This window comes from Colossoma macropomum, unplaced genomic scaffold, assembly GCF_904425465.1.
Source record: "Colossoma macropomum unplaced genomic scaffold, Colossoma_macropomum, whole genome shotgun sequence".
NCBI classification, from domain to species: domain Eukaryota; kingdom Metazoa; phylum Chordata; class Actinopteri; order Characiformes; family Serrasalmidae; genus Colossoma; species Colossoma macropomum.
The window spans coordinates 124,681-152,445 of record NW_023495934.1 but is presented as its reverse complement, the minus strand read 5'-3'; the positions used below and the strand labels follow the sequence as shown (position 1 = coordinate 152,445).

The 27,765-nt window shown below is 39.9% G+C and overlaps 1 protein-coding gene across 1 annotated transcript in view; it reads left to right on the top strand.

Moving 5' to 3' along the window:
• LOC118803636 (selection and upkeep of intraepithelial T-cells protein 6-like) overlaps positions 1–27,765 on the top strand; it is a 102,312-nt gene that overhangs the window by 10,849 nt on the left and 63,698 nt on the right. Inside the window, exons 6-10 of the mRNA XM_036564096.1 lie at positions 3,017–3,124; positions 6,215–6,256; positions 12,682–12,877; positions 19,671–19,847; positions 25,978–26,154. Coding sequence (XP_036419989.1) covers positions 3,017–3,124; positions 6,215–6,256; positions 12,682–12,877; positions 19,671–19,847; positions 25,978–26,154 — 700 coding nt within the window. The remainder of the gene's footprint in view (positions 1–3,016; positions 3,125–6,214; positions 6,257–12,681; positions 12,878–19,670; positions 19,848–25,977; positions 26,155–27,765) is intronic.

The following is a 27,765-nucleotide window of genomic DNA, read 5'->3' as shown; positions in this document are numbered from 1 at the left end:
TATATATATATATATATATATATATATATATATATATATATATATATATATATATTGAACAATACAAGATTTATTTATCAAAATTCGAACAAGAAATTCAGAGGGATGTAGATTTTATACCCGATTTCACGAAGCTTCACAAATGTAATATCTTCCAATACTGGTGGTCGTCCAGATCCCTTTGCCCTGCACAGACAGCCTTCCTCTTTGAATTTTTTGTGTAATGTCCAATACTGCTTTCTAGTTGGTGCATTTTTATTGAATTTTGTTGAAAGAAAACATTAAAAATTAAACTGGTTAGTTTTCACACATTTTTGTTAAAATTTGAGATCATTTGAGGGAGAATTGGCTACATTATTAGACTACGAAATGAAGTCAATTTTTTGGGACACCCTGTATATAGAGTTGAAATGGATGAAGAGTTACATCTTGCCTACCAAAGTAGTGACAGGGTGTTCCTAACGATGCGATCGAATGCTATTAATAAATGCTGACCTCTGCTCCACTAAAACAACATGTATTTGAACTTGCTATTAACTCTCATTAAAGTTTGGGGAAGACCCTCTCCTGTTCCAGCATGAGTGTGACCCTGTGCATTAACTCCAGCTTCAGTAGCATTCTATGGGATGTGCTTCAGTGTTCTTTGGGATGGGGAGAACACTACCTACCGGAATGCCACCTAGCTCCAGTGAAGGGTGGTTTTAATTCTATAGCATACTAAGACATTTTACACAATTATATGCTTCCAACTTTGTGTCAGCAGTTTGAGGAAGACCCTTTCCTGTTCTAGTATAACTGAGCTCCTTTTCATTAACTCTCATTGAAGCCCAGCTTTAGTAGCATTCTATGGGATATGCTTCAGTGTTCTATGGGATGAGTTTTAGTAGGGCTCTGTGGGATGTGCTTCAGTAGGGTGCTATGGGAGGTGCTTGTGTAGGATTCTATGGGATGTATTTCAGTAGGATTCTATGAGATGTGCGTCCATAGCATTCCATGGGACATGCTTCAGCAAGGTTTCCCGAGACAAGCTTCATTAGGGTTCTGTTTAGTACGGTTCTATGGGACATGCTTCCATGGCTTTTCACAAACATATTAATGCAGACTGTGCTGTTTTGTGTTAAAGATTAGGTATTTTACACTTTATTCAGTTAAAATACTGAATTGCATTATAAGTTAAGAGCAATACAGACATGTTGTTAACGATATCAAATGTCATTTGATGAAATTTAGGCAAATCTGTACTTGATAGTCTTAAAGCAACCGCCTGTGCTACACATCTCAAACATGGCTGATTTGCATTCATTTGCACTGATATACATCCTTGGTACACACTATTAATACATTGTTACTGCCTAGCAACTGTGGACTCCCCTCCCAGTTATTGCGTTCAGATGTTAAAGCTACACCCATTGCTAACAGCTATAGTAGCAACATAGTCTCAGTGACCTTAAACATGGCACTTTCATAAGATGCCACCTTTGCAAGTCAGTTTGTGAAATTTCTGCCCTGATAGATCTGCCCTGGTCAACTGTAAGTGCTGTTATTGTGAAATGGAAGCATTTAGGAGCAACAATAACTCAGTTACGAAGCAGTAGATCTAACTATAGACCTATTATTTTGTGGATATTTTGTGAGAGTGCATTTTCTTGCCAAAACTCACAGAGCAGGGCCACAGGGTGCTGACCAACATAGTGAGCAAAAATTACCTATCCTGTTTTGCATCACTCACTACAGAGTTTTAAACTGCCCCTGGAAGCAACATCATCACAAGAACTGTATACTGAGAGATTCATGAAATTGCTTTCCATGGCTGAACTGCCACACAGCATTGCCAAGCAGTGGCCAGAGTGGCAGTGTGGTGTAAAACACGCCTCCACTGGACTCTGGAGCAGTGGAAACGTGTTCTCTAGAGTGATGAATTAAATGTCACTCTGGCAGCCTGATGGATGAATCTGAGTTTGGCATATGCCAGGATAATGCTACCAATCAGAATGCAGTGCCAACAGAAATGTTTCGTGGCATTATGGTCTGGGACGTTTTTCAGGGTTTGGGCCCCTTAGTTACAGTGAAGCATGAATTCTACAGCACAAAGACTTTTCACACAATTATATGCTTCCTAATTTGTGTGAACAGTTTGGGGAAGAACCTTTTCTGTTAGAGTGTGACTGAGCCCCTGTGCACAAAGTGAGCTCCATACAAATATGGTTTGATGAGTTTGGTGTGGAGGGACTCCAGTGGTCTGCACAGAGCCCTGACCTCAACCACACTGAACATCTTTGGGTTGAACTGTAAAGTCGAAAGCAGCCCAGGCCCTCTTGTCCAACTTCAGTGCCAAACCTAACAAATGCTCTTTTAAATGAAAGGGCACAAATTTCTACAGACACACCCCAAAATCTTGTGGAAAGCTTCCCAGAAGAGGGGAGTCGCAAAACCCCGTATTAACGCCCATGGTTTTGGAATGGGACGTCCAACAAGCTCATATAGGTGTGATAGTCAAGTGTCTACACACTTTTGTCCTTATAGTGTATTTATGCTAGTGAATTTTCTTTTAAATTTTTGTTAATTATGAAATGTGAATTATTTTGTAATCTAAAAGTAATTACTGTTTTAAGGGAGATCTTTAGAAATACTAACAAATAAGCCCACAAAATCCATTTCTGGCACATTACAAAATAGATCCAGATGTAGCTTTGCCAAATTTGTCACACAGATAATTTACTGATGAAACATAGAAAAACATTTGCAATAACCAATTTGAGATACACTGCCTGTGCTCAGCATAAATTAATACAACATGTAACAGCACCAAAGTTAGGAAACATCAAATGTTCCAAATGGTAACTATTAACCTATTATTTTGTGCATGTTGTGTGAGCATGCATTCATTCCTGCCACATGCATGCATGCTTGCATAAAGTGCTAATGTAGAACTAAAAAAAAATATTTTCTTACTCATAGAAGACCAGTGTGACTATAGATACAGAAATATAATTTCATCTCTTTGACTGTGTTTCAGATCACCTGCTCAGACCTGCACGAACAGCTGCAATTGTGGGTGGAGTCACTGCAGTTTTTTTTTTAATTGTGATTCTTGTTCCTGTAGTCATTTATTACAAATATAAAGGTGGGCACTAATTTCGTTCACATCCAGTCAGAACACAACATTGACACTCTCCCATTGCGGGTGTACAACACAACTGTAGGGTGTCTGTATGTGACTGCATCAACAGACATGATGGAACACTGAGACAGTTTGACTGACCAGCAAAAACACCAGACCTCCAGTGCTTAAGACATTTGTGTAATCCCTACCTGACAGAATTGATGCTGTTATTAAAATGTGTAACCAAGTGCACAATCACAATTACTGCTCCTACACAGGTGAACACATACAGCCACAATTACTGCTCCTACACAGGTGAACACACACAGTCACAATCACTGCGCCTACACAGGTGAACACACACAGTCACAATCACTGCGCCTACACAGGTGAACACACACACACTCACAACCACTGCTCCTACACAGGTGAACACATAGTCACAATGACTGTGTCTACACAGGTGAACATACACAGTCACAATGACTGCACCTACACAGATGAACACAAACAGTCTCAATCACTGCATCTACACAGGTGAACACACAGTCACAATCACTGCATCTACACAGGTGAACACACAGTCACAATCACTGCGCCTACACAGGTAAACACACACAGCCACAATCACTGCATCTACACAGGTAAACACACACAGTCACAATCACTGCTCCTACACAGGTGAACACACACGGTCACAATCACTGCGCCTACACAGGTGAACACACACAGTCACAATCACTGCTCCTACACAGGTGAACACACACAGTCTCAAGCACTGCTCTTACACAGCCACAATAACTGCATCTACACAGGTAAACACACACAGTCACCATCACTGCACCTTCACAGGTGAACACACACAGTCTCAAGCACTGCTCTTACACAGCTACAATCACTGCACCTACACAGGTGAACATACACAGTCACAATCACTGCGCCTACACAGGTGGACACACACAGTCACGATCACTGAACCTACACAGGTGAACACACACAGTCACGATCACTGCGCCTACACAGGTGAACACACACAGTCTCAAGCACTGCTCCTACACAGTCACAATCACTGCACCTAAACAGGTGAGCACACACAGTTACAATCACTGCTCCTACACAGGTGGACACACACAGCCACGATCACTGAACCTACACAGGTGAACACACAGTCACAATCACTGCACCTACACAGGTGAACACACACAGTCACAATCACTGCTCCTACACAGGTGAACACACACAGTCTCAAGCACTGCTCTTACACAGCCACAATAACTGCATCTACACAGGTAAACACACACAGTCACCATCACTGCACCTTCACAGGTGAACACACACAGTCTCAAGCACTGCTCTTACACAGCTACAATCACTGCACCTACACAGGTGAACATACACAGTCACAATCACTGCGCCTACACAGGTGGACACACACAGTCACGATCACTGAACCTACATAGGTGAACACACACAGTCACGATCACTGCGCCTACACAGGTGAACACACACAGTCTCAAGCACTGCTCCTACACAGTCACAATCACTGCACCTAAACAGGTGAGCACACACAGTTACAATCACTGCTCCTACACAGGTGGACACACACAGCCACGATCACTGAACCTACACAGGTGAACACACAGTCACAATCACTGCACCTACACAGGTGAACACACACAGTCACAATCACTGCTCCTACACAGGTGGACACACACAGTCACGATCACTGAACCTACACAGGTGAACACACACAGTCACAATCACTGCACCTACACAGGTGAACACACACAGTCACAATCACTGCTCCTACACAGGTGGACACACACAGTCACAATCACTGCTCCTACACAGGTGGACACACACAGTCACGATCACTACACAGGTGAACACACACAGTCACAATCACTGCACCTACACAGGTGAACACACACAGTCACAATCACTGCTCCTACACAGGTGGACACACACAGTCACAATCACTGCTCCTACACAGGTGGACACACACAGTCATGATCACTGAACCTACACAGGTGAACACACACAGTCACAATCACTGCTCCTACACAGTCACAATCACAGCACCTACACAGGTGAACACAAACAGTCACGATCACTGCAACTACACAGGTGAACACACACAGTCTCAAACATTGCTCCTACACAGGTGGACACACACAGTCACAATCACTGAACCTACACAGGTGAACACACACAGTCACAATCACTGCACCTACACAGGTGAACACAAACAGTCACGATCACTGCAACTACACAGGTAAACACACACAGTCTCAAACATTGCTCCTACACAGGTGAACACACACAGTCACAATCACTGCGCCCACACAGGTGAACACACACAGCCTCAAGCACTGCTCCTACACAGATGAACACACATTGTCACAACCACACATGGTTGCATCCCAAATGGCTATTTATTAGACACATGATGCACTGTATTGGTGGAAGACACACTATTTTAATTCTTACGTTGTTCGCTATGTAGGGAGCAGGGAGGTTTTTCAGATTTAACCAGTGCTTTTGCTCAGGACTCGGACGCGCAGCATGTTGCATTATATAAATTGTAGGCATTGTCCAAGCACAATTGGCGATTCAAACATACAGCGTGAGCGACCAAAGATTTTTAAAATCACACAGTGTATGCCTGGCTTAAGTTTATTTGCCTGCTTAGTTAGGATTATTGTGAAATGCGCAATGAGCCAAGTAGGGTAATTCTCATCATGGCCTGTCAAAATAATAGCTTTTGAGGCCAGTGTCACACTTATTCTCAAATGAAGAGTATATTACGTTAATTTAAAAACCCTTTGGATTAGGTTACAGATTGCATAATCTGTACTGGACTACATTTTAAAGTCACTCCTTGTTGTCCCACACTAGTTCATACAGTCCGTTCCACTGAACCAGGTTTTTGGAGTAAGTATGTTCTCTATTTTAAAATAGGGGAAATGGATTTCAAAGTGTTCTTTGTAGCACAGCATGTGGTATCTTCTTTAACACATTTTATACACATAGCATGAGAATATAACCAAACACCTATTGGTTTTCTATTCACGTGTGCATGTGTTCACTGTAAATTTTCTCTGTTTATAGATAAAAAAAGAAGATGGAAAAAAAAGAAAGAACTGAAAAGAGGTAAGATGGAGTTTTTTTTCCTTTTTGCCTTTTTAATCAGAGAATCTGAGGGTTATCTGATATCATAGAATTCATTTAAAGCAGTGTAGAGCTGAAAGAGAGCCACACACATAATCTGTGAAACAGCAGAGGATCCATTTACACACAGAACTGTTACAGAGCTACATTACTGAAATGGGCCTTTGGAGATGTGGGGTGAGAGGCCACACTGAATGTGGAAAGAAACAGCCTTATTAGGAAAAAAAGACATAATGTGAATGATATCCAGCACCATTCTTTACATTCCACTCCACTTGAGCAAATGGGTATTAACATGCATTGTGAAGTCTGACTTTGTGTGTGTTAATGTCCTTAATGATAGACAGAAACTATTTAAGCACTAACATTTGCTTTTTGTGAAAAATCACTGAATGTATCAGTGAGTGAAAAGATTTGTGGAATTAAGCTGATTGTCAGTAGTACCAGGAACGTGATAAATAGCCTGGCCAATAAAAATGTTGCACACTCTAATATTTCACTGGACCACCTTTAGCTTTTATCACAGCATACATTCACTGTGGCATTGTTATGCAATGTTAAAATATTTATTTCATTCATTCAGTTGCATTAATTTTGGTTGAGATGTTGTATTGACAACAGGAGAGTCAAACCACTCTGTAAAGTCTTCTCCAGCACAACTCAAAAACTACAACTACAACTCAGTGGGGTTAAGATCAGGATTCTGTGGTGGCTGATTCATGCGTGAAAATGATCCCTCATGCTCAGTGAACCACACTTTCACAATCTGAACCCAGTCAGTGAGTGCATTTACATGCTCTCAATAATCCAATCGTAATCCAATTTTCGTATCGTGTGGGCATAAACCTGCATGTCCCCCCAGTTTATCCTCTAGCAGTCTAGACTGGATAGTGTTGAAGGAGCTCAAGAAGAACATAATCTGCACCATACAGTTGGGTCTGTCCAAAAAGGAGTAGGCCATCTGCAGCAGGAGATTATGCATCATCCAGACCCCGGTCTCTCCAAGATCTTCATTGTATGAGGAGTTAGTGCTGTCGCTCTGTAGTCATTAGGCACTGACACCAGGCATGTTGTTTTCCATAGCATAGGAACTCAAAATGCAGACACATGTTAAAAAAAAAATATCACCAATTTTCACCAATATCTTCAACAGATCACTGGAACTCTGCTCTGTTCCATCATGCCTCAAAACATTTACCATCATTCCAGTTCCCAAAAAAATGAACATCACTGGACTAAATGACTACAGGCCAGTAGCCCTGAAGCCCACCTGAAGACTCTCTGCTGGATCCCCTCCAGTTCATATACAGAACTAATAGGTCTGTCGACGACATGGTCAGCTTGGCCCTGCACTTTATTCTACAGCTCATCTCAACAGTCCTGGAACCTACGCTAGAGTTTTGTTTGCAGACTTGACTGACAGCTCGACATTCAACACAGTGCCAGAGCTGCGGCAGGTAAAATTGTCTCCACTGTCAGTGCCAGATCCCATCTGCCGTTGGATCATGGATTCCTGACAAAAAGGAAACAGCTGGTGCAGCTAGGAAAACACAACTCAGACCCCTAAACCCTCAGTACTATTATTCCGCAAAGTTACGTGCTCTCACCCCTTTTCTTCAGTCTCTACACCAATGACTGTGTCTCTAAGGAAACAGCTATGAAGGTGCCTCATGGCCAACAGTAATGAGTCTGCAGACAGGAAGGAAGTCTCCTGACGCAGCAGCAACCACCTGCTACTGAACATGGAAAAAAGGGTGGAGATGGTGGTGGATTTAAGGCACAGCCCCCCCTTCCTACCACCCGCTCACCATCAATGGCTCTGTGGTTTCCACTGTGGAGTCAGTTAAGTTCCTGGGCACCACCATATCCAGGGACCTGAAGTGGGAGAGGAGTCTTCATCACCAAGAGAGCACAGTAAAGAATGTTCTTCCTGAGACAGCTGAAGAAATTCAACCTGCTGCAGAGCCTGATGATCCAGTTCATCAAGTCCATCCTCACACCATCTGGTTTGGTTCCTCGACCTTAGAAGAGCCAAACTCCAGGGCATTATCAGGACTGTGGAGAAGATCATTGGATGTAATCTACCAATCCTTCAGGACATCTAAAGCAGCAGGGAGGTGAAGCGTGCTGGCAAAATTGCAGCTGACCCCTCTCATCCTGGACATCACCTCTATCTAGGCTCTTTGTCGGCTCTTCAAAAACAGTCCAGTTTTTGGATTCAAAACCGTCCTGTAGCTTGTCTCCACTGGTCCACCTCTTCACTGTAATGATACCAGCCTTGTTGGTTTTGAGTTTCTGCCTGTATTTTGGTGAATGAGACTGTGGTCGGAGTGACACGCATGACGACACAACGGGCGCTTTTAACAGTGGTGTAGCAATGATCCAAAATATTCCCTTCTCTTGTGGCACAAGTGACATACTGTATGTACTTGGAACTTCTTTTGTTAGATTTGCACTGTTGAAGTATCCTATAATGATGAGCAGTGAGTCCAGATTACCTCTTTCTTTCTACTTTTTTATCTGCTTGGCCAGCAATCTATCTTCTCTTATCTATCTGCTCTGTGCATCTGGAAGCTGGGAAGGTGGAGTGCGCTGTCAGGGGTCAGATCAGAAAGGCAGGTCTCTGTAAAGCACAGGGCAGATATGTTTGAAAAGTCCTTGTTGGTGTGGTTGAGCAAAAGTAGTTATTCCATGTTGCTGTATAGAGATTGCAGATTGGAGAAAAATAAATATGGTAAAGGGGTACGAAATCCACACTTCGGCCCTACAAGCACTCCAGTTCGTCACAAGATCTAGTGTATGCCCATGTTTGTGTGTCGGATTGTTAACATGCTGTACTAGTGGAAGACAATTAATGAGTTTAAGAAAATCAACAGCAAGTGATCCTTTGGGAGAATCAACATGTATGTTAAAATTTCCAAACATAAAAATGTGAAGGACATAATGTAAAATAATGTAAAAAGCAAATCTGAAAATTCCTGAACAAATAAAGGATTAACCTTAGGTTAGATGATTTAAACTGTCAATGTGAAAGGAGAGCTACACCATAGGACTAGGAATTCAAAAGAAGATATACTAGGAACAGACAACACAAAAACTGTCTCCAAAAAGAACAACCAGTCCACCGCCTCTTCCCGATTTACATGCTTTTTTCACAATACTTGAAAATACTAGACTGGTGGAGTGAGTTCATTCATCAGTGTAGTCTCCCTCATGGTGCCAAGTTTAAGTCACACATAAAAATTCAATACTTTGGTCTCTAACATAATTCATAAATCATTTAAAAGAGATTTTGTTTGCAAGCGATTGTTTATTTATACAATATCTCACAAAAGTGAGTACACCCCTCACATTTCCGCAAATATTTTATTATATCTTTTCATGGACCACACTATAGAAATGAAACTTGGATATAACTTAAAGTAGTCAGTGTACAGTTTGTATAGCAGTACAGATTTACTGTCTTCTGAAAAGAACTCAACACACAGCCATTAATCTCTAAATAGCTGGCAACACAATTAAGTACACCTCACAGTGAACATGTCCAAATTGTGCTCAAAGTGTCAATATTTTGTGTGACCACCATTATTATCTAGCACTGCTTTAACCCTCTTGGGCATGGAATTCACCAGAGCTGCACAGGCTGCTACTGGAAACCTCTTTCACTCCTCCATGATGACATCACGGAGCTGGTGGATGTTAGACACCTTGCGCTCCTCCTCCTTCCGCTTGAGGATGCCCCACAGGTGGTCAATTGGGTTTAGGTCTGGAGACATACTTGACCAGTCCATCACCTTTATCTTTAGCAAGGCAGTTGTCATCTTGAAGGTGTGTTGGGGGTCGTTATCGAATTGGAAAACTGCCATGTGGCGCAGTTTCTGAAGGGAGGGAATCATCCTCTGCTTCAGAATGTCACAGTACATGTTGGAATTCATGTTTCCCTCAATGAATCACAGATCCCCAGTGCCGACAGCACTCATGCAGCTCCAGAATATAATGCTACCACCACCATGCTTGACTGTAGACAAGAGACAGTTGTCTTGGTACTTCTTACCAGGGCGCCACCACACATGCTGGACACCATCTGAGCCAAACAAGTTTATGTTGGTCTCGTCAGACCATATTCTTGGACTGCTTGTCTTCAGCAAACTGTTTCCGGGCTTTCTTGTGCGTCAGCTTCAGAAGAGACTTCCTTCTGGGACAACCGCCATGCAGACCGAGCTGATGCATTGTACGGCGTATGGTCTGAGCACTGACAGGTTGACCTCCCACTTCTTCAACCTCTGCAGCAATGCTGGTAGCACTCGTCTATTTTTTGAAGCCAACCTCTGGATATGACGCTAAACATGTGGACTCAATTTCTTTGGTCGACCCTGGCGAGGCCTGTTCCGAGTGGAACCTGTCCTGGAAAACTGCTGTATGACCTTGGCCACCATGCTATAGCTTAGTTTCAGGGTGTTTGCAACCTTCTTATAGCCTAGGCCATCTTTGTGGAGAGCAACAATTCTCACATCCTCAGAGAGTTCTTTGCCATGAGGTGCCATGTTGAATATCCAGTAGCCAGTATGAGCGAATTGTACCCAAAACGCCAAATTTAACAGCCCTGCTCCCCATTCACACCTGGAACCTTGTAACTCTAAAGAGTCACATGGCACCAGGGAGGGACAACGACATGATTGGGCACAATTTGGACATCTTCACTGTGAGGTGTACTCACTTGTGTTTCCAACTATTTAGACATTAATGGCTGTATGTTGAGTAATTTTCAGAGAAAAATGAATCTATACTGCTATACAAACTGTACACTGACTAAGTTATGTCCGAGTTTCATTTCTTTAGTGTTGCCCCATGAAAAGATCTAATGAAATATTTGAAGAAATGTGAGGGGTGTACTCACTTTTCTGAGATATTGTACAGGCAAATTTAAGTATTTCTTTCTGTTATGTTTCAGTGGTGACTGGCAATAGAGAGAGGTTGAAGAACATGACATATGAATGATGTGCTTGTGGTGCTGAATGATGTGGTTGTGGTGTTAAATGATGTGGTTGTGTGAGCTGAATGATGTGGTTGTGGTGCTGAATAATGTGGTTGTGGTGCTGAATGATGTGGTTGTGGTGCTGAATGATGTGGTTGAGGTGCTGAATGATGTGGTTGTGATGCTGAATGATGTGGTTGTGTGAGCTGAATGATGTGGTTGTGGTGCTGAATGATGTGGTTGTGTGAGCTGAATGATGTGGTTGTGTGAGCTGAATGATGTGGTTGTGTGAGCTGAATGATGTGGTTGTGGTGTTAAATGATGTGGTTGTGTGAGCTGAATGATGTGGTTGTGGTGCTGAATGATGTGGTTGTGGTGCTGAATGATGTGCTTGTGGTGCTGAATGATGTGGTTGTGGTGTTAAATGATGTGGTTGTGTGAGCTGAATGATGTGGTTGTGGTGCTGAATAATGTGGTTGTGGTGCTGAATGATGTGGTTGAGGTGCTGAATGATGTGGTTGAGGTGCTGAATGATGTGGTTATGTGAGCTGAATGATGTGGTTGTGGTGCTGAATGATGTGGTTGTTTGTGCTGAATGATGTGGTTGTGGTGCTGAATGATGTGGTTGTGGTGCTGAATGATGTGGTTATGTGAGCTGAATGATGTGGTTGTGTGAGCTGAATGATGTGGTTGTGTGAGCTGAATGATATGGTTGTGTGAGCTGAATGATATGGTTGTGGTGCTGAATGATGTGTTTGTGTGAGCTGAATGATGTGGTTGTGGAGCTCAATGATGTGGTTGTGTGAGCTGAATGATGTGCTTCTGTGAGCTTTTGTACTGAATGATGTTTTGTCTCTAGCATATGAAAATGTTATCAGATGGTTAAGAGAGTTTGTCTGATAGATTTATTGACAAATATTTATTAACCTGTGTGATATCTCTCACTGACTTTCAATTTTTGATATTATTTTAATCCTTCCGAGTTCATCAAAAATAATCAGTTTGTTAAAGAGAGTGGAATACTTCTAAAACATAAATCAAAATATTCATACATTCAAGAAACAAAACAACCACTATTCAAATAATTAATAATGTATACATTAATCTCTCTGGCAAATATGCTTTTGTTTTTTAAGATAAAGTAAATTTGTTGTTAAATTTGTAATGCTAATTATTTTGAAGGATAGTTTGAAACTACATAAATTATTTTATTATTTCTCTTTTGGTGTATATTTTTTGTGTACATTTTTAATGAGACAACAGAGACATAAGTGTTGATTATTAATACGTGAATAATATTTATGCACTGTAATTATTTACAGAAAAAGTTCTAAATTCTAAATTTAAACAGCTTTGTATGCTTTCACATTTGATATATCCATACTCATAAATTTTTGTATATAGACTTTTTTTCGTCTTGATCACCCTTTAGTTAAATCTGCTTTTTGGAAGTCAGAAGAAGGGCAGCGTGATGGCTCATCAATGTGGTCTCTTCTGCTGAAGTTAGAGGAGGAGCAGAGTGATGACCCAACAGTGGAGAGGGGTTTTCTGAACCGCCTAAGAAATGACTCACTACAGAAATTAAAGGACCATCTACAGAAAATTATGGAAACTCAACCTAGAGTTGTGTGAGTATCTATTTTCATTCTATACTACAGTCATGTGCTAAATATACTAAAGATAACTAACTCATAAACTATAAAATGAGACAGAACTCTCAGAAAAATATAAAAGATAAACTGTTTAAGGCTCTTAGAACACTTGTACTGTTTCATCGTTGCATATAGGCTCCCGCTGCTGAGACACAATGTTCTGTGCATATGTAAACAGGTCAGTCAGAATCTCAGACTCATCTAAATGATCCCCAAAATAAACTGAACACTGTTCATTTGATCATTTTGTGGTCTATTTGAAAATGAAATTGCCCCAGTCCACCTTGCGTTTAGTTGCATTATACATACACAGCTACACTTTTATTACACACAAAACTACAAACAAAGAGCTCATTACCAAACACACTATTCTCAAAACCTTCAACAGTGAAAACTCACTTTTGATCACCCATAAACTTTGATTACTCACAAAACAACCCAAATTAACGTGTCAGCTGAGAGGAGGAGCTGCTCCTCAAACCCCCAAAATCACGTGCTCATTACCTGCTGCACCTGCATGCTATCAGTGGAAGAGCATTGAATTTAAAAAAAGAGGGTCTATATACCAGTTAGTGAGAGAGGACCTTACTGTAGAAATACTGGGAGAGAAAATTCTTTTGGGTTTGTGAGTTTGGCCAAAGTTGACCACATTAAATAAATGAAGTTATGTTAGTTGTGTGATATTGAGCACAGTCTTGCACTGATTTCTGTGAATTTGGTTTCCCTGTTTTCTGATCAGAGCTGATTTCCTAACACAAATAAAAAAAAAAAACTAATAAAAGAAAGACAAATAAAAAAATCCTCATAAACTACCATTCAGAAGTTTCATTTCACTTGTCAGATTAAGTTAATATAAGTTAACATTTACTAATAACCTAATGTATAAATATATATATATATATATATATATATATATATATATATATATATATATATATATATATGTATAAATATATGTACGTACATGTACAATATAAATATTATAAACTAGGCATCAGGATATTTTCAGATTTTACTGTATTATTATTTTAATACTGTAAATCTTTTTTAGGAATAATAAATTATGTAATCAATAAACAATTTAGTATAATTATTTTTATTTTAAATAATTTTCTGATAAGTTATCCTTCTTGAGATTTGTTTCACAGAGCCACATGTGATCTCTTGCTGAGAACGTCTGTGGACGACCATGAGACATGTTTAGTTAAATGTGGGTGGGAACAAATGAAAGTGGAAGTTGGAAGTGATGGTGCCCTCAACATTCTCCAACTGACAAAAAATCTGTCATTAGCTTTATGATTGTAATGTGAGTTAGCATTGATAAGAAAAAGAGATAAAAAGTTCCCATAAAAAAGCTTAGTTAAGCATGTAGATGTGAGCCTTGTGTGCAGAGACATATTACATGCAGTTAAAATGAACATTACCTCTTACAAAAGAAAACACTCCTGATTAGCTTTACAAGAGATCACTAGGCAAATAATAAACACTGATGATGGGTTACTTTGAAGTTGACCCTTATTTTATAATGTAGCTGAGCATGCATGTAGAAGTTTAAAGAAAAGAAAAGGGATGGAAAAGTAAAAATTAAACTTAATCAACTAATAGGGATTCCTTCAAGGAGTGGCACAACCATCTAACCGTTGTCAGGAGATTGTGAACTTGATCCCTGGTGATGCTATAGCCAGGACAGCACAATTGGCCTCGCTCTCTCTGGGTGGGTAGGATGTCCTCCCCATCTCCCCCCCATCACTCAACGCACTGCTAGTCAGCACAGGCGACTGTTAGCTGATGTAACAGATCTGGCGCTTGGCGCTTTCCTCCGAGTGCGTTCAGCTGTCCAATGACGTTTACGTGAGCGTGCAGTTTGAAAAGATGCAGTGTCAATTCACAGGTCTCGGAGGAAGCCTGCGTTTGACTTCATCCTCCTAGCACTGGTGGTAAATTTTACTTGTTCAGTATAAACTCGCTGAAGGGTGATCCAGCCACTGGAACGAGTCTGATAATTTACATTGTTTACAGACAGCATAAATGTAATATTAGATGGTGAACGACTGGGGAGTGCTTATAAATATAAAAAATATAAAAAAGCAGCTAGTGTGTTTTCTGATAGAGAGGATCAATATGTACATTTTTGCACTTTAAATTTATGGCAAGCATGAACATTACTCCAGATCGGCACAGGTCAACATATACATTATTCCCCATTAGCATAAGCCAACATCCAACAACTCACCGTCAGCATAACCATCACTTCAAATGATGATGAACCAAGATGGTAGCTTGTTAGCATGCTGCAGCCATATCCTGAAAATATTGATAACACTTTTGTTTCTTATAGTCAGTTTTCAAAAACAAAACAATCACTCTTTCACCAATAAACTTGACAAACTTATATCACAGCTAACTTCCCAGCGTGAACTCTGGGACTGCTGCATTTCTGTTTTTATGGAGACATGGTTCAATGACAGCATTCCAGATGCAGCCATTCAGCTTAATGTTAGACATAGGTTAGAATCCAAACTACCCTTGAGCTCAGACACTGCCAGACACAAAAGCCAGTGCTAATACATAGAAAGAAAGATACAGAGTAAAACTTAGCATAAGTGCAAGACAATGCATTTCAGTTACTACATGGATTAGCGCTCATTTAAAAAAAAAACAGCATACGATTTCAATACAGTATACTTTTTGTCTAATTAAGCGAATGTTTCCTCACATTCCACTAGCTCTCCATTTTGTGTTCGTGCTGGAAGAAAACTGGTGTTGGCCCTGTTAATGGGAAATAAATACAGTTTCTCAGGCCTAGCTGCATAACACTATTCTAGCCAAGCAGCAACAGGGGGCATTCATACTCATGCACAGGACGGGGGAAGGTTAGGAGCTGTGTGCTGAATTACACACAGTGTCAAGAAGGAGAGATGGCTCAGAAACAGCCAAAAAGGAGAAAATCTGAAGATTGAGAAAGAGGTTCTTTGATCAGGTAAGGACGTTTCAACAGTGGAAAGACCTGCTAGAGTTGACGGTGAGGTGTTTCAATGGTGGGAAGACCATTGAAAGTTGGCTAAGCTAAAGCTGGCTTTCTATTCACGTTTCAGCTCCACCTTAAATTGTGCAGCAGTTCCATTCTGACGCTTGAGGTGCCTGAATGTAACTGCTGCACCATTTAAGGTGGAAAAGGAAAATTCAAATATAAACCTGAGGTGCTGGAGTGTTACTGCTGCACCATTTAAGCTGAAGCTGAGGTGTCAGAATACATCTGCTGCAGCATTTAAAGAGGGATGGGAAAATCCAAGCAAGAAGCTGACAAAAAAGAAGCTTCAGCTTCATTGAGAGTTGAAAAGCATGAAAGGTATGGGGATGTTGCTCTATTTCTGACAGATGGGTAACATGAACTTATTTTTTGTTTTGTTTTTTGTTTTTTTGTTTTTTTAACTTTTCTAAAGTTTCTGAGAACCAGTAGGTCAGTCTTGTTTTTTCCTGTTTGGTTTGTTTAAGTTAGCAACCGGTTAGCTTCACAGTAGCAAATGTAGCTAACCAACAACCCCGCTAATGCTAGTTACATTTCTTGCTGTGTTTTTGTTTGCTCTTATGTTATATCATCATGGTATTTGTGTACACAAAAATTTGCTAGCCCAGTGTCATTTATCTTGGCATTACACATCCATAAATTTGAGGGACAGAGCTTCCGAAGAAGCATTGAAGGTAGGGGTGTATTTCTTTTGCTGAGGAGTTAAAAAACAATCATTTTTCCAGAATCATATACTGCACCTGTAAGTGCTTCATAAAAAGATGGGTCTTCAGTTTCCATTTGAAGACTGTGAGAGAATGCACTGTTTGGACAGCCAGTGGAAATTCACTCCACCATCTGGGTGCCAGGACAGAGAAGAATCTTGATGTAGGTCAAGCGGAGCTTGAAGTTCAAAGGGCTTGAGGTACAGATCAAGTTTTGATCACTGCCATAAGGTGGGAGGGGGTGCATTTTTGGCTTTGTAGGCAAGCATTAGGGTTTTAAATCTGATGTGGTCAGCTACAGGAAGCCAATGAGGGGAGCACAGTAGTGGAGTAACATGAGTGAACTTAACTGGCCATCCAGAATCACACCAAGACTTCCTGCATCTTCGACCAAGGAGTTCTTAATTGAAATGGCAAGATCATGATGAGGACCTGTGGTTCTGAAAGGCATTTCAGTCTTGCTAGGATTGAGCTTCAGGTAGTGAGGCGGTGCCATCCATGAAGAGATGTCAGTCAGACATGCTGAGATGCGACTGGAAACCTGCTTATCGGAAGACGGGAAAGATAGCATTAGCTAGGTGTTATCAGCATAGTAGTGGTAAGAGAAGCTGTAAAAAGATATTACATCACCAAGAGAATGAGTGTAGAGTGAAAAGAGACAAGGACCCAGCACTGAGCCTTGTGGGATACCAGTGGAGAGCCTGCCCGGAGCGAATGTGGACACTCTCCATATTACCCGAAAAGAGCCCCCCACCAGATAGGAGTCAAACCTTTTCCACGCAGATCCAGTGATTCCAGCGCTGGTGAAGACAAACAGAAGGATCTTCTGAGTGACCGTGTCAAAGGCTGCAGAACGGTCAAGAAAAATACAATGACAGTTTGGCTGATCTTGCTGCCTAGACCTACTCAGTCACTGCTATAAGGGCAGTTTCTATTGAGTGTGCTGGTTTGAAGCCAGGCAGGTTAGGGCCCTGGAGCTGGTTCTGAGTGAGAAAGAGAGACAGTATTCTTTGATGACAAGGAGCTGTTTATGATATGAAGTGTCGAAGGGCAGCAGGTCCATGGATGGGATGAGATCCAGTAGGAAGGTGGTTGAGCTCAGTGGGAAACATGCACACAAACACAAACACAGATGAAAGATAATATGTAAATGTTAATGTTTATGGAAGCTCGTATACTCTACTCTACCACAGTGACCTCTGCCTCACTCTCACATACTCTTAAAACTTGTTGCTGCCAAAATGCACACACTATAATTCTAAATGTTATTATGGCCGTATATGTATTGCCATTTTTTTATGAGGATGGGTAACAAGCACTTCTGTAAAGGTGCAATCCAGAAAACAAAAAGAGAATATCAAATGTTGCAGTTGGTGATACAGATTCTGCTTATTTATTAGAGAAGTAAAAGGTCTGATGGTAACTAGGACAGTCAGGTTCATGAAGCTAGTACAGATTGCTAATGTGAAAAAAATATACAAAAATTCCAGCGCTGGTGAAGACAAACAGAAGGATCTTCTGAGTGACCGTGTCAAAGGCTGCAGAACGGTCAAGAAAAATACAATGACAGTTTGGCTGATCTTGCTGCCTAGACCTACTCAGTCACTGCTATAAGGGCAGTTTCTATTGAGTGTGCTGGTCTGAAGCCAGGCAGGTTAGGGCCCTGGAGCTGGTTCTGAGTGAGAAAGAGAGACAATACTCTTTGATGACAAGGAACTTTTTATGATATGAAGTGTCGAAGGGCAGCAGGTCCATGGATGGGATGAGATCCAGTAGGAAGGTGGTTGGATTGCTGGATTTGAGTACCTGTAGGACATCATCTGTGGAAAGAGAAGAAAACCAGGTTGGAGAATTAAGAACAAGAAGACGAGGACTAAAGAAGAGAGTGAAGAGAAAGGAAAAAAGCTGGTGGTTTCTATTCATTTTCTCCTTAAAGAAGTTGACAGTACTCTGAGGTAAGAGAGAAGGGTGGTGTAGAAGATTGAGGGTTGAGGAGAGAGGAGAAAATAAAGAGCTTGTGTGGATCAGATGCTGATGCTTTCAGTTTCCCTCTGTAGAAAGGAGGGATAGAGTGCAGTTTGCATGGAGTGAAGAAAGAACATGAATCGGTGACATGTCTCCCAGAGGCTCCCAGTCAGATAAATAAGATTACTGGTATTGCAGTTCCTGCGATGATGATGGGGTCCTCTAGATCTGAAGGATGAGTAGATTGTATTGGTATTGAAAAACACATGCTAGAAGTGAAAAATGCAGGAATTAGAAGAGTCACATCTCGGTATTGATCATGAATTGAACAAATTAGTATGTCCACCTAGCAGCTACAGACGTAGCATTATGCTCCTTCAAGTCAGCACAGGACAACATAAACATTACTCCCATCAGCACAGACCAAAATGAGCATTACTCCTTATTAGCATCAAGTTTCCATTTTAAAATAAAGTGAATGGATATTCATGGATATATTAGAAAATTCCAAGACATCACCCCACACCGTGTGATCATTGTGTTTGACTGAAATATTTTTTCATTTTAATTTCATTCCTGATTTTAGAGACACACAAAAAAAGTTTTGGGGTTAAATACAGTTACTTAGTTACTGTTGCTGTCCAAATGCCCACCGATGTATGGCAGAACCCCACTGCTTTAGTTGTGATGAACTGAATAATAATTTTTTGCTGTTTGGCAGTAAGGTGTTCCATTTGTGTTTTTATTTATAACATTCTGATTACAAATGATTAATTGATTAACAAAAAATGTACAAAGTCAATAGTGTAACAGTAATTTTTTGTCTTTTCAGTATATTCCGTGATCTTATGTGTTACATGAGTGTAAATAAAATGAGAGCACTTCTGTTTCTGGCCTGTGATTCACCTCTCCTTCAATGTACTGCGGTTTAATTCATATAAATATTGTGTGTGTGTGTGTGTGTGTGTGTGTGTGTGTGTGTGTGTGAGAGAGAGAGAGAGAGAGAGAGAGAGAGAGAGAGAGAGAGAGAGAGAGATTGCAGTGTTCTGATGTATCATCATTTTTCTCCCAGGCTGCGTAATCTTGATCTCACAGAGAAAAGCTGTGCAGTTCTGGCCTCAGCTCTCAGCTCAGAGAACTCAACACTGACAGAACTGGACCTTTGTGGGAATGAACTGCTGCAGGATTCAGGAGTGAAGAAGCTCTGTGAGGGACTGAAGAGTAAAAACTGTAAACTAGAGACACTGAGGTAAGAACACTATCTCACTACACACTCAGACACATTCTCGCTCTCACACACACATGCTCTCTCTTTCACAGTAACCTTCTAAAATATACATGTGTCTCTCACTCACATATACGTTCCATGTAGAAAAGTGGGAAACATGCACACGAAACACAAACACAGATGAAAGATAATATGTAAATGTTAATGTTTATGGAAGCTCGTATACTCTACTCTACCACAGTGACCTCTGCCTCACTCTCACATACTCTTAAAACTTGTTGATGCCAAAACGCACACACTATAATTCTAAATGTTATTATGGCCGTATATGTATTGCCATTTTTTTATGAGGATGGGTAACAAGCACTTCTGTAAAGGTGCAATCCAGAAAACAAAAAGAGAATATCAAATGTTGCAGTTGGTGATACAGATTCTGCTTATTTATTAGAGAAGTAAAAGGTCTGATGGTAACTAGGACAGTCAGGTTCATGAAGCTAGTACAGATTGCTAATGTGCCTCCTATTTAATTTTTTTTTTTTTAAGTGAAATAAGTTAAACCTGTTTTAAAAGTTGTGGCAAGAATAGGAACTCTGATTTACTCATTTTAAATACAGAAATCACATTAAACACAACTCCAAATATCAGACCATAGTAGATGTAGAGCACTGTGTGTAGAGCAGGTTTGTCATTTAAACTTACTAAGGCAAGAGGAACAGCAGTTTTCATTTATAAAAAGGTGTGAAGTAAAATATTTAGGTTTTAAATATTTTTGTAAAATTTTTTCAACACATTACAGTGTTTAACTGAGCTGTTTCCATATGAGAGTACATTGAGGAAATCAAGTAAACACCAGTAATTAAAACTACAACTTTGAAAGTAAAAATATTTGAATGTAAATGTTTTTAAAAATTATTTAAGCCTAAAGATTATCCACATTTGAAAGCTGATGCGTTTTGCTCTGATTTGGAATTGATCATTTTCTGTTAGCTATCTGCTGACCTGATCATCCTGTTCTAATGAGGGCAAATAAGATCAAAGATCATTGCTGATGCTTTCATAGAAGTTTCCCTCTTAAAGTACAAAATATGTGAAATATGTTGTCACCTAGTCTAGTATGTTATCACTGAGCTCTGATCACCTCTGCTTTCTAATAACAGTCACTGGTGCATTACTAAGAAATTTGCAAGTGTTAAACAGGTGTTTTATGTACATTTCTAGTGGTGTGTAGTGTGTAGTATTGTAGAAACGGATTTGCTACCTCTTCTGATTTAAATGAGCTTTTTTTAGCTCTGCTCTCATAGAACATGTTTTATGGTTTGATGGTTATTCACACACCAAAAGCTCAACCCATCTGAATATTTTGACAAATCATATTAAAGTGGATCACAAGCTTTACTCGCTAAGTGATTTGAGCCGAAGTGCCGGACCAAAAGACATGCAGAATGTGATGTTCATGGAGAATAAAACATATCAAGATAAGTATATTTTGTGTTTTCTAAACTGCATTTCTCTCTATACGTTGATGCATCTTGATAAAAGTGTAGTTATAAGTATATCCTGCAGATTATGATATGCATACCATAGCTGTAATTTAAACTCTTCCTGTTATGAAATCTAAAAAATAGCCTTGTAAAGTGTGAGCCTCAGGTTCCAAGGGTTAGTTAAGTTGTGCCTGTGTTCATTTGCATGAAGGTTCTTAGTATATAACCTGCTGATTTGGCAACAATGAAATGGTGAAGTTTTGGAAAGTAAAAAGTCACAATGATTTTTACAGTTTGCATAATTGTGAGTGCTTATAAATCTTTGCAGTCTTAAGGAGTGTAAATATTTAGAGATGGGATCGTTTATCTCTTTCATATTCCAGATGTCTTAGTGTATATTCCGCAACTGGCATTTCACTGGTTTCATTGACAGGTGTTTTTTTTTCTTTGACCTATATTATAGTTGTTCCTGAAAATAAAAAGAGTAGCACTGCAGGAGGTGGTTGATGCCAAAACAGCAATGCAAAGTGGCAAAATCCCCAAATGGATGGCTACTTGGTCAGGTTTTATAAGCGGTTCTAGCCAAATTAGCTCACTTTTTTCTCAAATTAGCTAACCTTTTTCTCAAAATCTCATTTGTTCAGACACACTGAGACAAGGCCTCACAGAGGCATCCATCTTGTTTCTTGTGAAGCCAAGCAGGAATGCACATCAGTGCAGCTGTTACAGGCCAATTTCACTTAAAAATATGCAAACCCAACTCCAAAAAAAGTTAGGAAAGTAGGTAAAAATTAAATTAAATTACAACAGAGGCTCATGAATCTACCTTGACTTGTATGTGTGCACAAACAGTACAAAGACAAGATATTTAATCTTTTAATTGATACCAACAACATATTTAAAAGAAAACTTGGGACAGGAGCAATTTAAGACTAGGAACATTGTGAAATGTTAAAACAGAGGATCTAATAATGTTTGGATATTAAAGAACCATCTAGGAAATTCTTAATTCTTCATGAGCAAGCATGGGTCAAGGCTTAGCACTTTGTGAAAAGTGCATCAGCAAATAGTTGAGCCTGTATCTGAGATGTTTTCTTAGCTTGGTCTTTTTTGTGATTTTAAAGGCTAAAACTTGTTTAGCCTTTATTTTATTCATCATCATGTTTCTTACAAATGTGTCATTTGACAGGATCAGGATGGATTGGGTAGAAAAACTAAGTATACAATATCTGATGAACATCAGAGATTTACCCACAAGTTTTAATCTCGTTTTAAGCTGAGAGGCTTCTGGTCAGCTATATTCAACATCCTGAATGAAGCATTTGATTGAGGTGTTCAGCATAATGCCTACTGCAGAAGAATACTGTTTGAATGAAGATCACATCAAAAACATTGGCATGGCTCAATGACCTAATACTGTTTTAAAGCTAAAAAAGATTAGAGACATGATGCATGATCGCTCTTGAGAAATTAATGTAAGAGAATATGAGGGTACATGGGTCATCAGTTTTATTGTTAATGGCAATAATTTCTCTCTTATGTAGATGATCTTTTCTGTATACTCATATCAGAATATTCTGGGCTTAGAGTTACAAGGTTCAGTCTGCATTCAGTGCAGTTTTTAGATATTGAAGCTCAAATATTTCAGTTGCAGAACTCTTATGTACTACAATTAACTTCCACATTTTAAGTCACTGGTTTGAGGCACTATTGACTGCTAAACATTAAAATCCCAGGATATTTGGAAAAGGTCTTTTCTAGCACTGACCAAACACTGTTAAAAATACACTATATTGCCAAAAGTATTCGTTCGTCTGCCTTCACACGCATATGAACTTGAGTGACATCCCATTCTTAATCCATAGGGTTCAATATGATGTTGGCTCACCCTTTGCAGCTATAACAGCTTAAACTCTTCTGGGAAGGCTTTCCACAAGGTTTAGGAGTGTTTATGGGAATTTTTGACCATTCTTCCAGAAGCGCATTTGTGAGGTCAGACAATGATGTTGGATGAGAAGGCCTGGCTTGCAGTCTCTGCTCTAATTCATCCCAAAGGTGTTATATCGGGTTGAGGTCAGGACTCTGTGCAGGCCAGTCAAGTTCTTCCACACCAAACTTGCTCATCCATGTCTTTATGGACCTTGCTTTGTGCACTGGTGCGCAGTCATGTTGGAACAGGAAGGGGCCAAACTCCCCAAACTGTTCCCACAAAGTTGGAAGCATGAACTTGTCCAAAATCTCTTGGTCTGCTGAAGCATTAAGAGTTCCTTTCACTGAAACTAAGAGGCCGAGCCCAACTCCTGAAAAACAACCCCACACCATAATCCCCCCTCCACCAAACTGAGTTGCTGTCATTCCCAATCGCTTCCACTTTGTTATAATACCACTAACAGTTGACTGTGGAATATTTAGTAGTGAGGAAGTTTCACGACTGGACTTGTTGCACAGGTGGCGTCCTATCATGGTACCACGCTGGAATTCACTGAGCTCCTGAGAGCCTACTAATGTCTGTAGAAGCAGTCTGCAGGCCTAGGTGCTTGGTTTTATACACCTGTGGCCATGGAAGTGATTGGAACACCTGGATCCAATGATTTGGATGGGTGAGTGAATACTTTTGGCAATATAGTGTATCTATAGTATCTTGAATTCTCAATGTTGTCTGTACTTTATAAATAACAGTGTGTCATGCAGCGTCAGAAACCAAATGTAATCAAGTTTTTTTGAGATTACTGAACAACTCCAAACAGTTTGAAACAGATGTGTGATGATTTAAACTTAAAGAGACTTTAAAGATTCAATTAGTTTCTTTTTACAAAGGCTAAAGAAAGACTTAATATACAACCCTATTTCTAAAAAAGTTGGGGACTGTGCAAAATGTACACAAAAACAAAATGCAATGATGTGCAAATCATTTAAACCCTCTCTTTAGTTGAAAAAAGTACAAAGACAACATATGTTGCAACTGAGAGATTTTATTGTTTTTTTGAAAAATGTATGCCCAATTTTAATTTGATGCCAACAATACATTCCAAAAAAGTTAGGACGGGGCAACAAAAGGCTGGTAAAGTAGTGTAATACTAAAAAAAAAACACCTGGTGGCTGGATATCATGTCAGTAACATGATTGGGTATACAAGAGCATATATATATATATATATATATATATATATATATATATATATATATATATACACACACACACACATACACATATACACTAGTGTGAGAAAGTGTTTGCCCCTTTCCTGATTTCTTATTCTTTTGCATGTTTGTCACACTTAATTGTTTCAGATCGCCAAACAAATTTAAATATAAGATAACACAAGTAAACACAAAATGTAGTTTATAAATGAAGATCTTTATTATTAAGGGAAAAAGAAATCCAAACCTACAGGACCCTGTGTGAAAAAGTGATTGCCCCTAAACCTTATAACTGGTCGGGCCACCCTTAGCAGCAACAACTGCAATCAAGCGTTTGCGATAACTGAGGTCTTGAGGTCACGAACAGATGGCTGGACATTCTCCTTCAGGATTTTTTGGTAGACAGTAGAATTCATGGTTCCATTTACCACAGCAAGTCTTCCAGGTCCTTAAGCAGCAAAACAGCCCCAGATCATCACACTACCACCACCATATTTTACTGTTGGTATGATGTTCCTTTTCTGAAATGCTGTGTTACTTCTACGCCAGATGTAATGGGACATACACCTTCAAAAAAGTTCATTTTTTGTCTCGTCAGTCCACAGAGTATTCTCCTAAAAGCCTTGTTGATCATCAAGATGTTTTCTGGCAAAACTGAGATGAGCCTTTATGTTCTTTTTGCTCAGCAGTGGTTTTCATCTTGGAACCATGTAGGCCATTTTTGCCCAGTCTCTTTCTTATGGTGGAGTCATGAACACTGACCTTAACTGAGGCAAGTGAGGCCCACAGTTCCTTAGATGTTGTTGTGGGGTCTTTTGTGACCTCTTGGATGAGTCGTCGCTGCGCTCTTGGGGTAATTTTGGTCAGCAGGCCACTTCTGAGAAGGTTCACCACTGTTCCATGGAATTGCCATTTGTGGATAATGGCTCTCACTGTGTGTTGCTGGAGTCCCAAAGCTTTAGAAATGGCTTTATAACCTTTTCCAGACTGATAGATCTCAATTACTTTGTTTCTCATTTGCTCCTGAGTTTCTGTGGATCACAGCATGATGTCTAGCTTTTGAGGATCTCTTGGTCTACTTCACTTTGTTAGGCAGGTCCTATTTAAGTGATTTCTTGATTGAGAACAGGTGTGGCAGTAATTAGGCCTGGGTGTGGCTAGGAAAATTGAACTCAGCTTTCCAAAGATGTGATAAACCACAGTTAAGGTGGTGACAGAAAATATAGTTAATGATCAGCATTTCATAGTTAAATGAACATTTTATATGAACTTTCCGTTTGAGTCCGTTCTACAGTTTCTCATTAGGCTGAATGAATAACTGACTCTAAATGTAGGTATTGTGATATAAACTGAGTCCGTTCTACAGTTTCTCATTAGGCTGAATGAATAACCGACTCTAAATGTAGGTATTGTGATATAAACTGAGTCTGTTCTACAGTTTCTCATTAGGTTGTCTGTTACTCATTACTTCATTGTGTATTGTGTGTGTGTCTGTTGAGTTGTGTGATTCATTTTGTCTTCTCTCTGCAGGCTGAGGACCTGCAGTATTAAAGGTGAAGGCTGTGCTGCTCTGGTTAAAGCTCTGAAATCAAACCCCTCATCACACCTGACAGAGCTGGATCTGAGCGACAATAAGCTTGGAGATTCAGCAGTGAAGAAGCTCTCTCTACTACTGAAGGACTCAGAATGTAAACTGCAGATACTACAGTAAGCTGCTGACTTAATTGATGAGTTCGGAATAGCACACTGTTTACTTAAACACGTGTAGTGGAGGATGTGGGCACCCTTTGCCTATTGATGCTTTATTTATTTATTTGTTTGCTTGTTTGTTTGTTTTTTGGCTGAGGCCTTTACCAAGAGAGGTTAGTGATGTTCAACACAACAGTCAAAACCATCAAATTCAGCTAGAGGGTCTCTAATGTCCTGCTTTCCTTTTGAAGAATTATTATCACAAAAGTTGCTGGTATATGTGTGTGACACAGTGAGCTGGATCATGTTAGCCAGATGATAAAGACAGCAAACGGGAGAGTAGAGTTACCTAGCATTACAGTATTACTAAATTACTTAATTCTGCAGCCCTCCACAATTCACATTAGCAGGTGAGCTTATGGCAGAGCAATAATTCCAACTCTGATGCTCACCTAATAGATGATACCACTGCATGGCATCAACTGGAATTTTTGTGTCCAGCCTTACTTTCAGCCATCGTTGTCAGCTTATGAAACAAGGCTGAAGTCAGCTTCTTTTCTGAATTTTCAGTTCCACAATAAATGGTACAGCTGTAACATTTGAGTGCACTGAGGCACCAGAATGTCACTGCTGCACTGTTTAAGGTGGACCAGAAAATTCTAAAAAGGATGGCAAGAAGGAAGCCAAGTTCCGCCTTGTTTTGTCAGCACATTCGATTAAACACTTTATTATGGAGTCATGTATAAAGACATTAAGCATCACAAGTGGCTATATTTCTCTTCTTCACCTCATATGTTAATGTAAGACTAGCTATATACTCTTCGGCTGCCACGTTTTTAGATAAAGCTGATTATATATATATATATATATATATATATATTGCCATTCTACATACACAGAGCAGAATACTGTGAGCAGATTATTATCATGAAACACTTATTCTGATTTACTAGGATTCAATCAAGATTTATAAATTTAGCACTTTTTACAACAGGCATCGTCTGAAAGCAGGTTTACAGAAAATCCAGGTGCGAGCCCCAAAGAGCATTGCTAAGGGTGAAAGCAGCAACAAAAACACCCTCAGAGCAAGAGGAAGAAACCTTGAGAGGAACCAAGACTGGAACAGAGAATCCATCTTCCACTGGTCATCACTGAATATTAAAATAAAAATTGAACAAGAGCTACATGAATTTATTATTAAGTACAATCAAGTCATTTCTGACTCCTGGTGACCATATGGACAGTGTTTCTCCAAAAGATCCTGTCTTCTGTTTGGGTCTTCTCAAAGGTTGGTTCATGAATCTTCTGATTGTCTCCATCCATTGTATAGCTGGTTATATGTTCCGCATACAGGTTGATCAAGTATGGTGATAGTATGCAGCCTTGTCTAACTCCTTTGACAATGTGGAACCATTCTGTTTGTCCATTTTCTGACCTGACTGTGGCTTGTTGATCAGTGTAGAACAGTGAGATGCTCTGGTATTCTCATTTTTCTGAGGACATTCCATAATTTAACATGGTCAACACAGTCAAAGGCTTTCTGTAGTAGATGGAACAGATGTTGGCTTTTTCAATGATCCAGTGGACATCCTCAATAATATCTCTTGTTCCTCTGCACTGAACGATCTT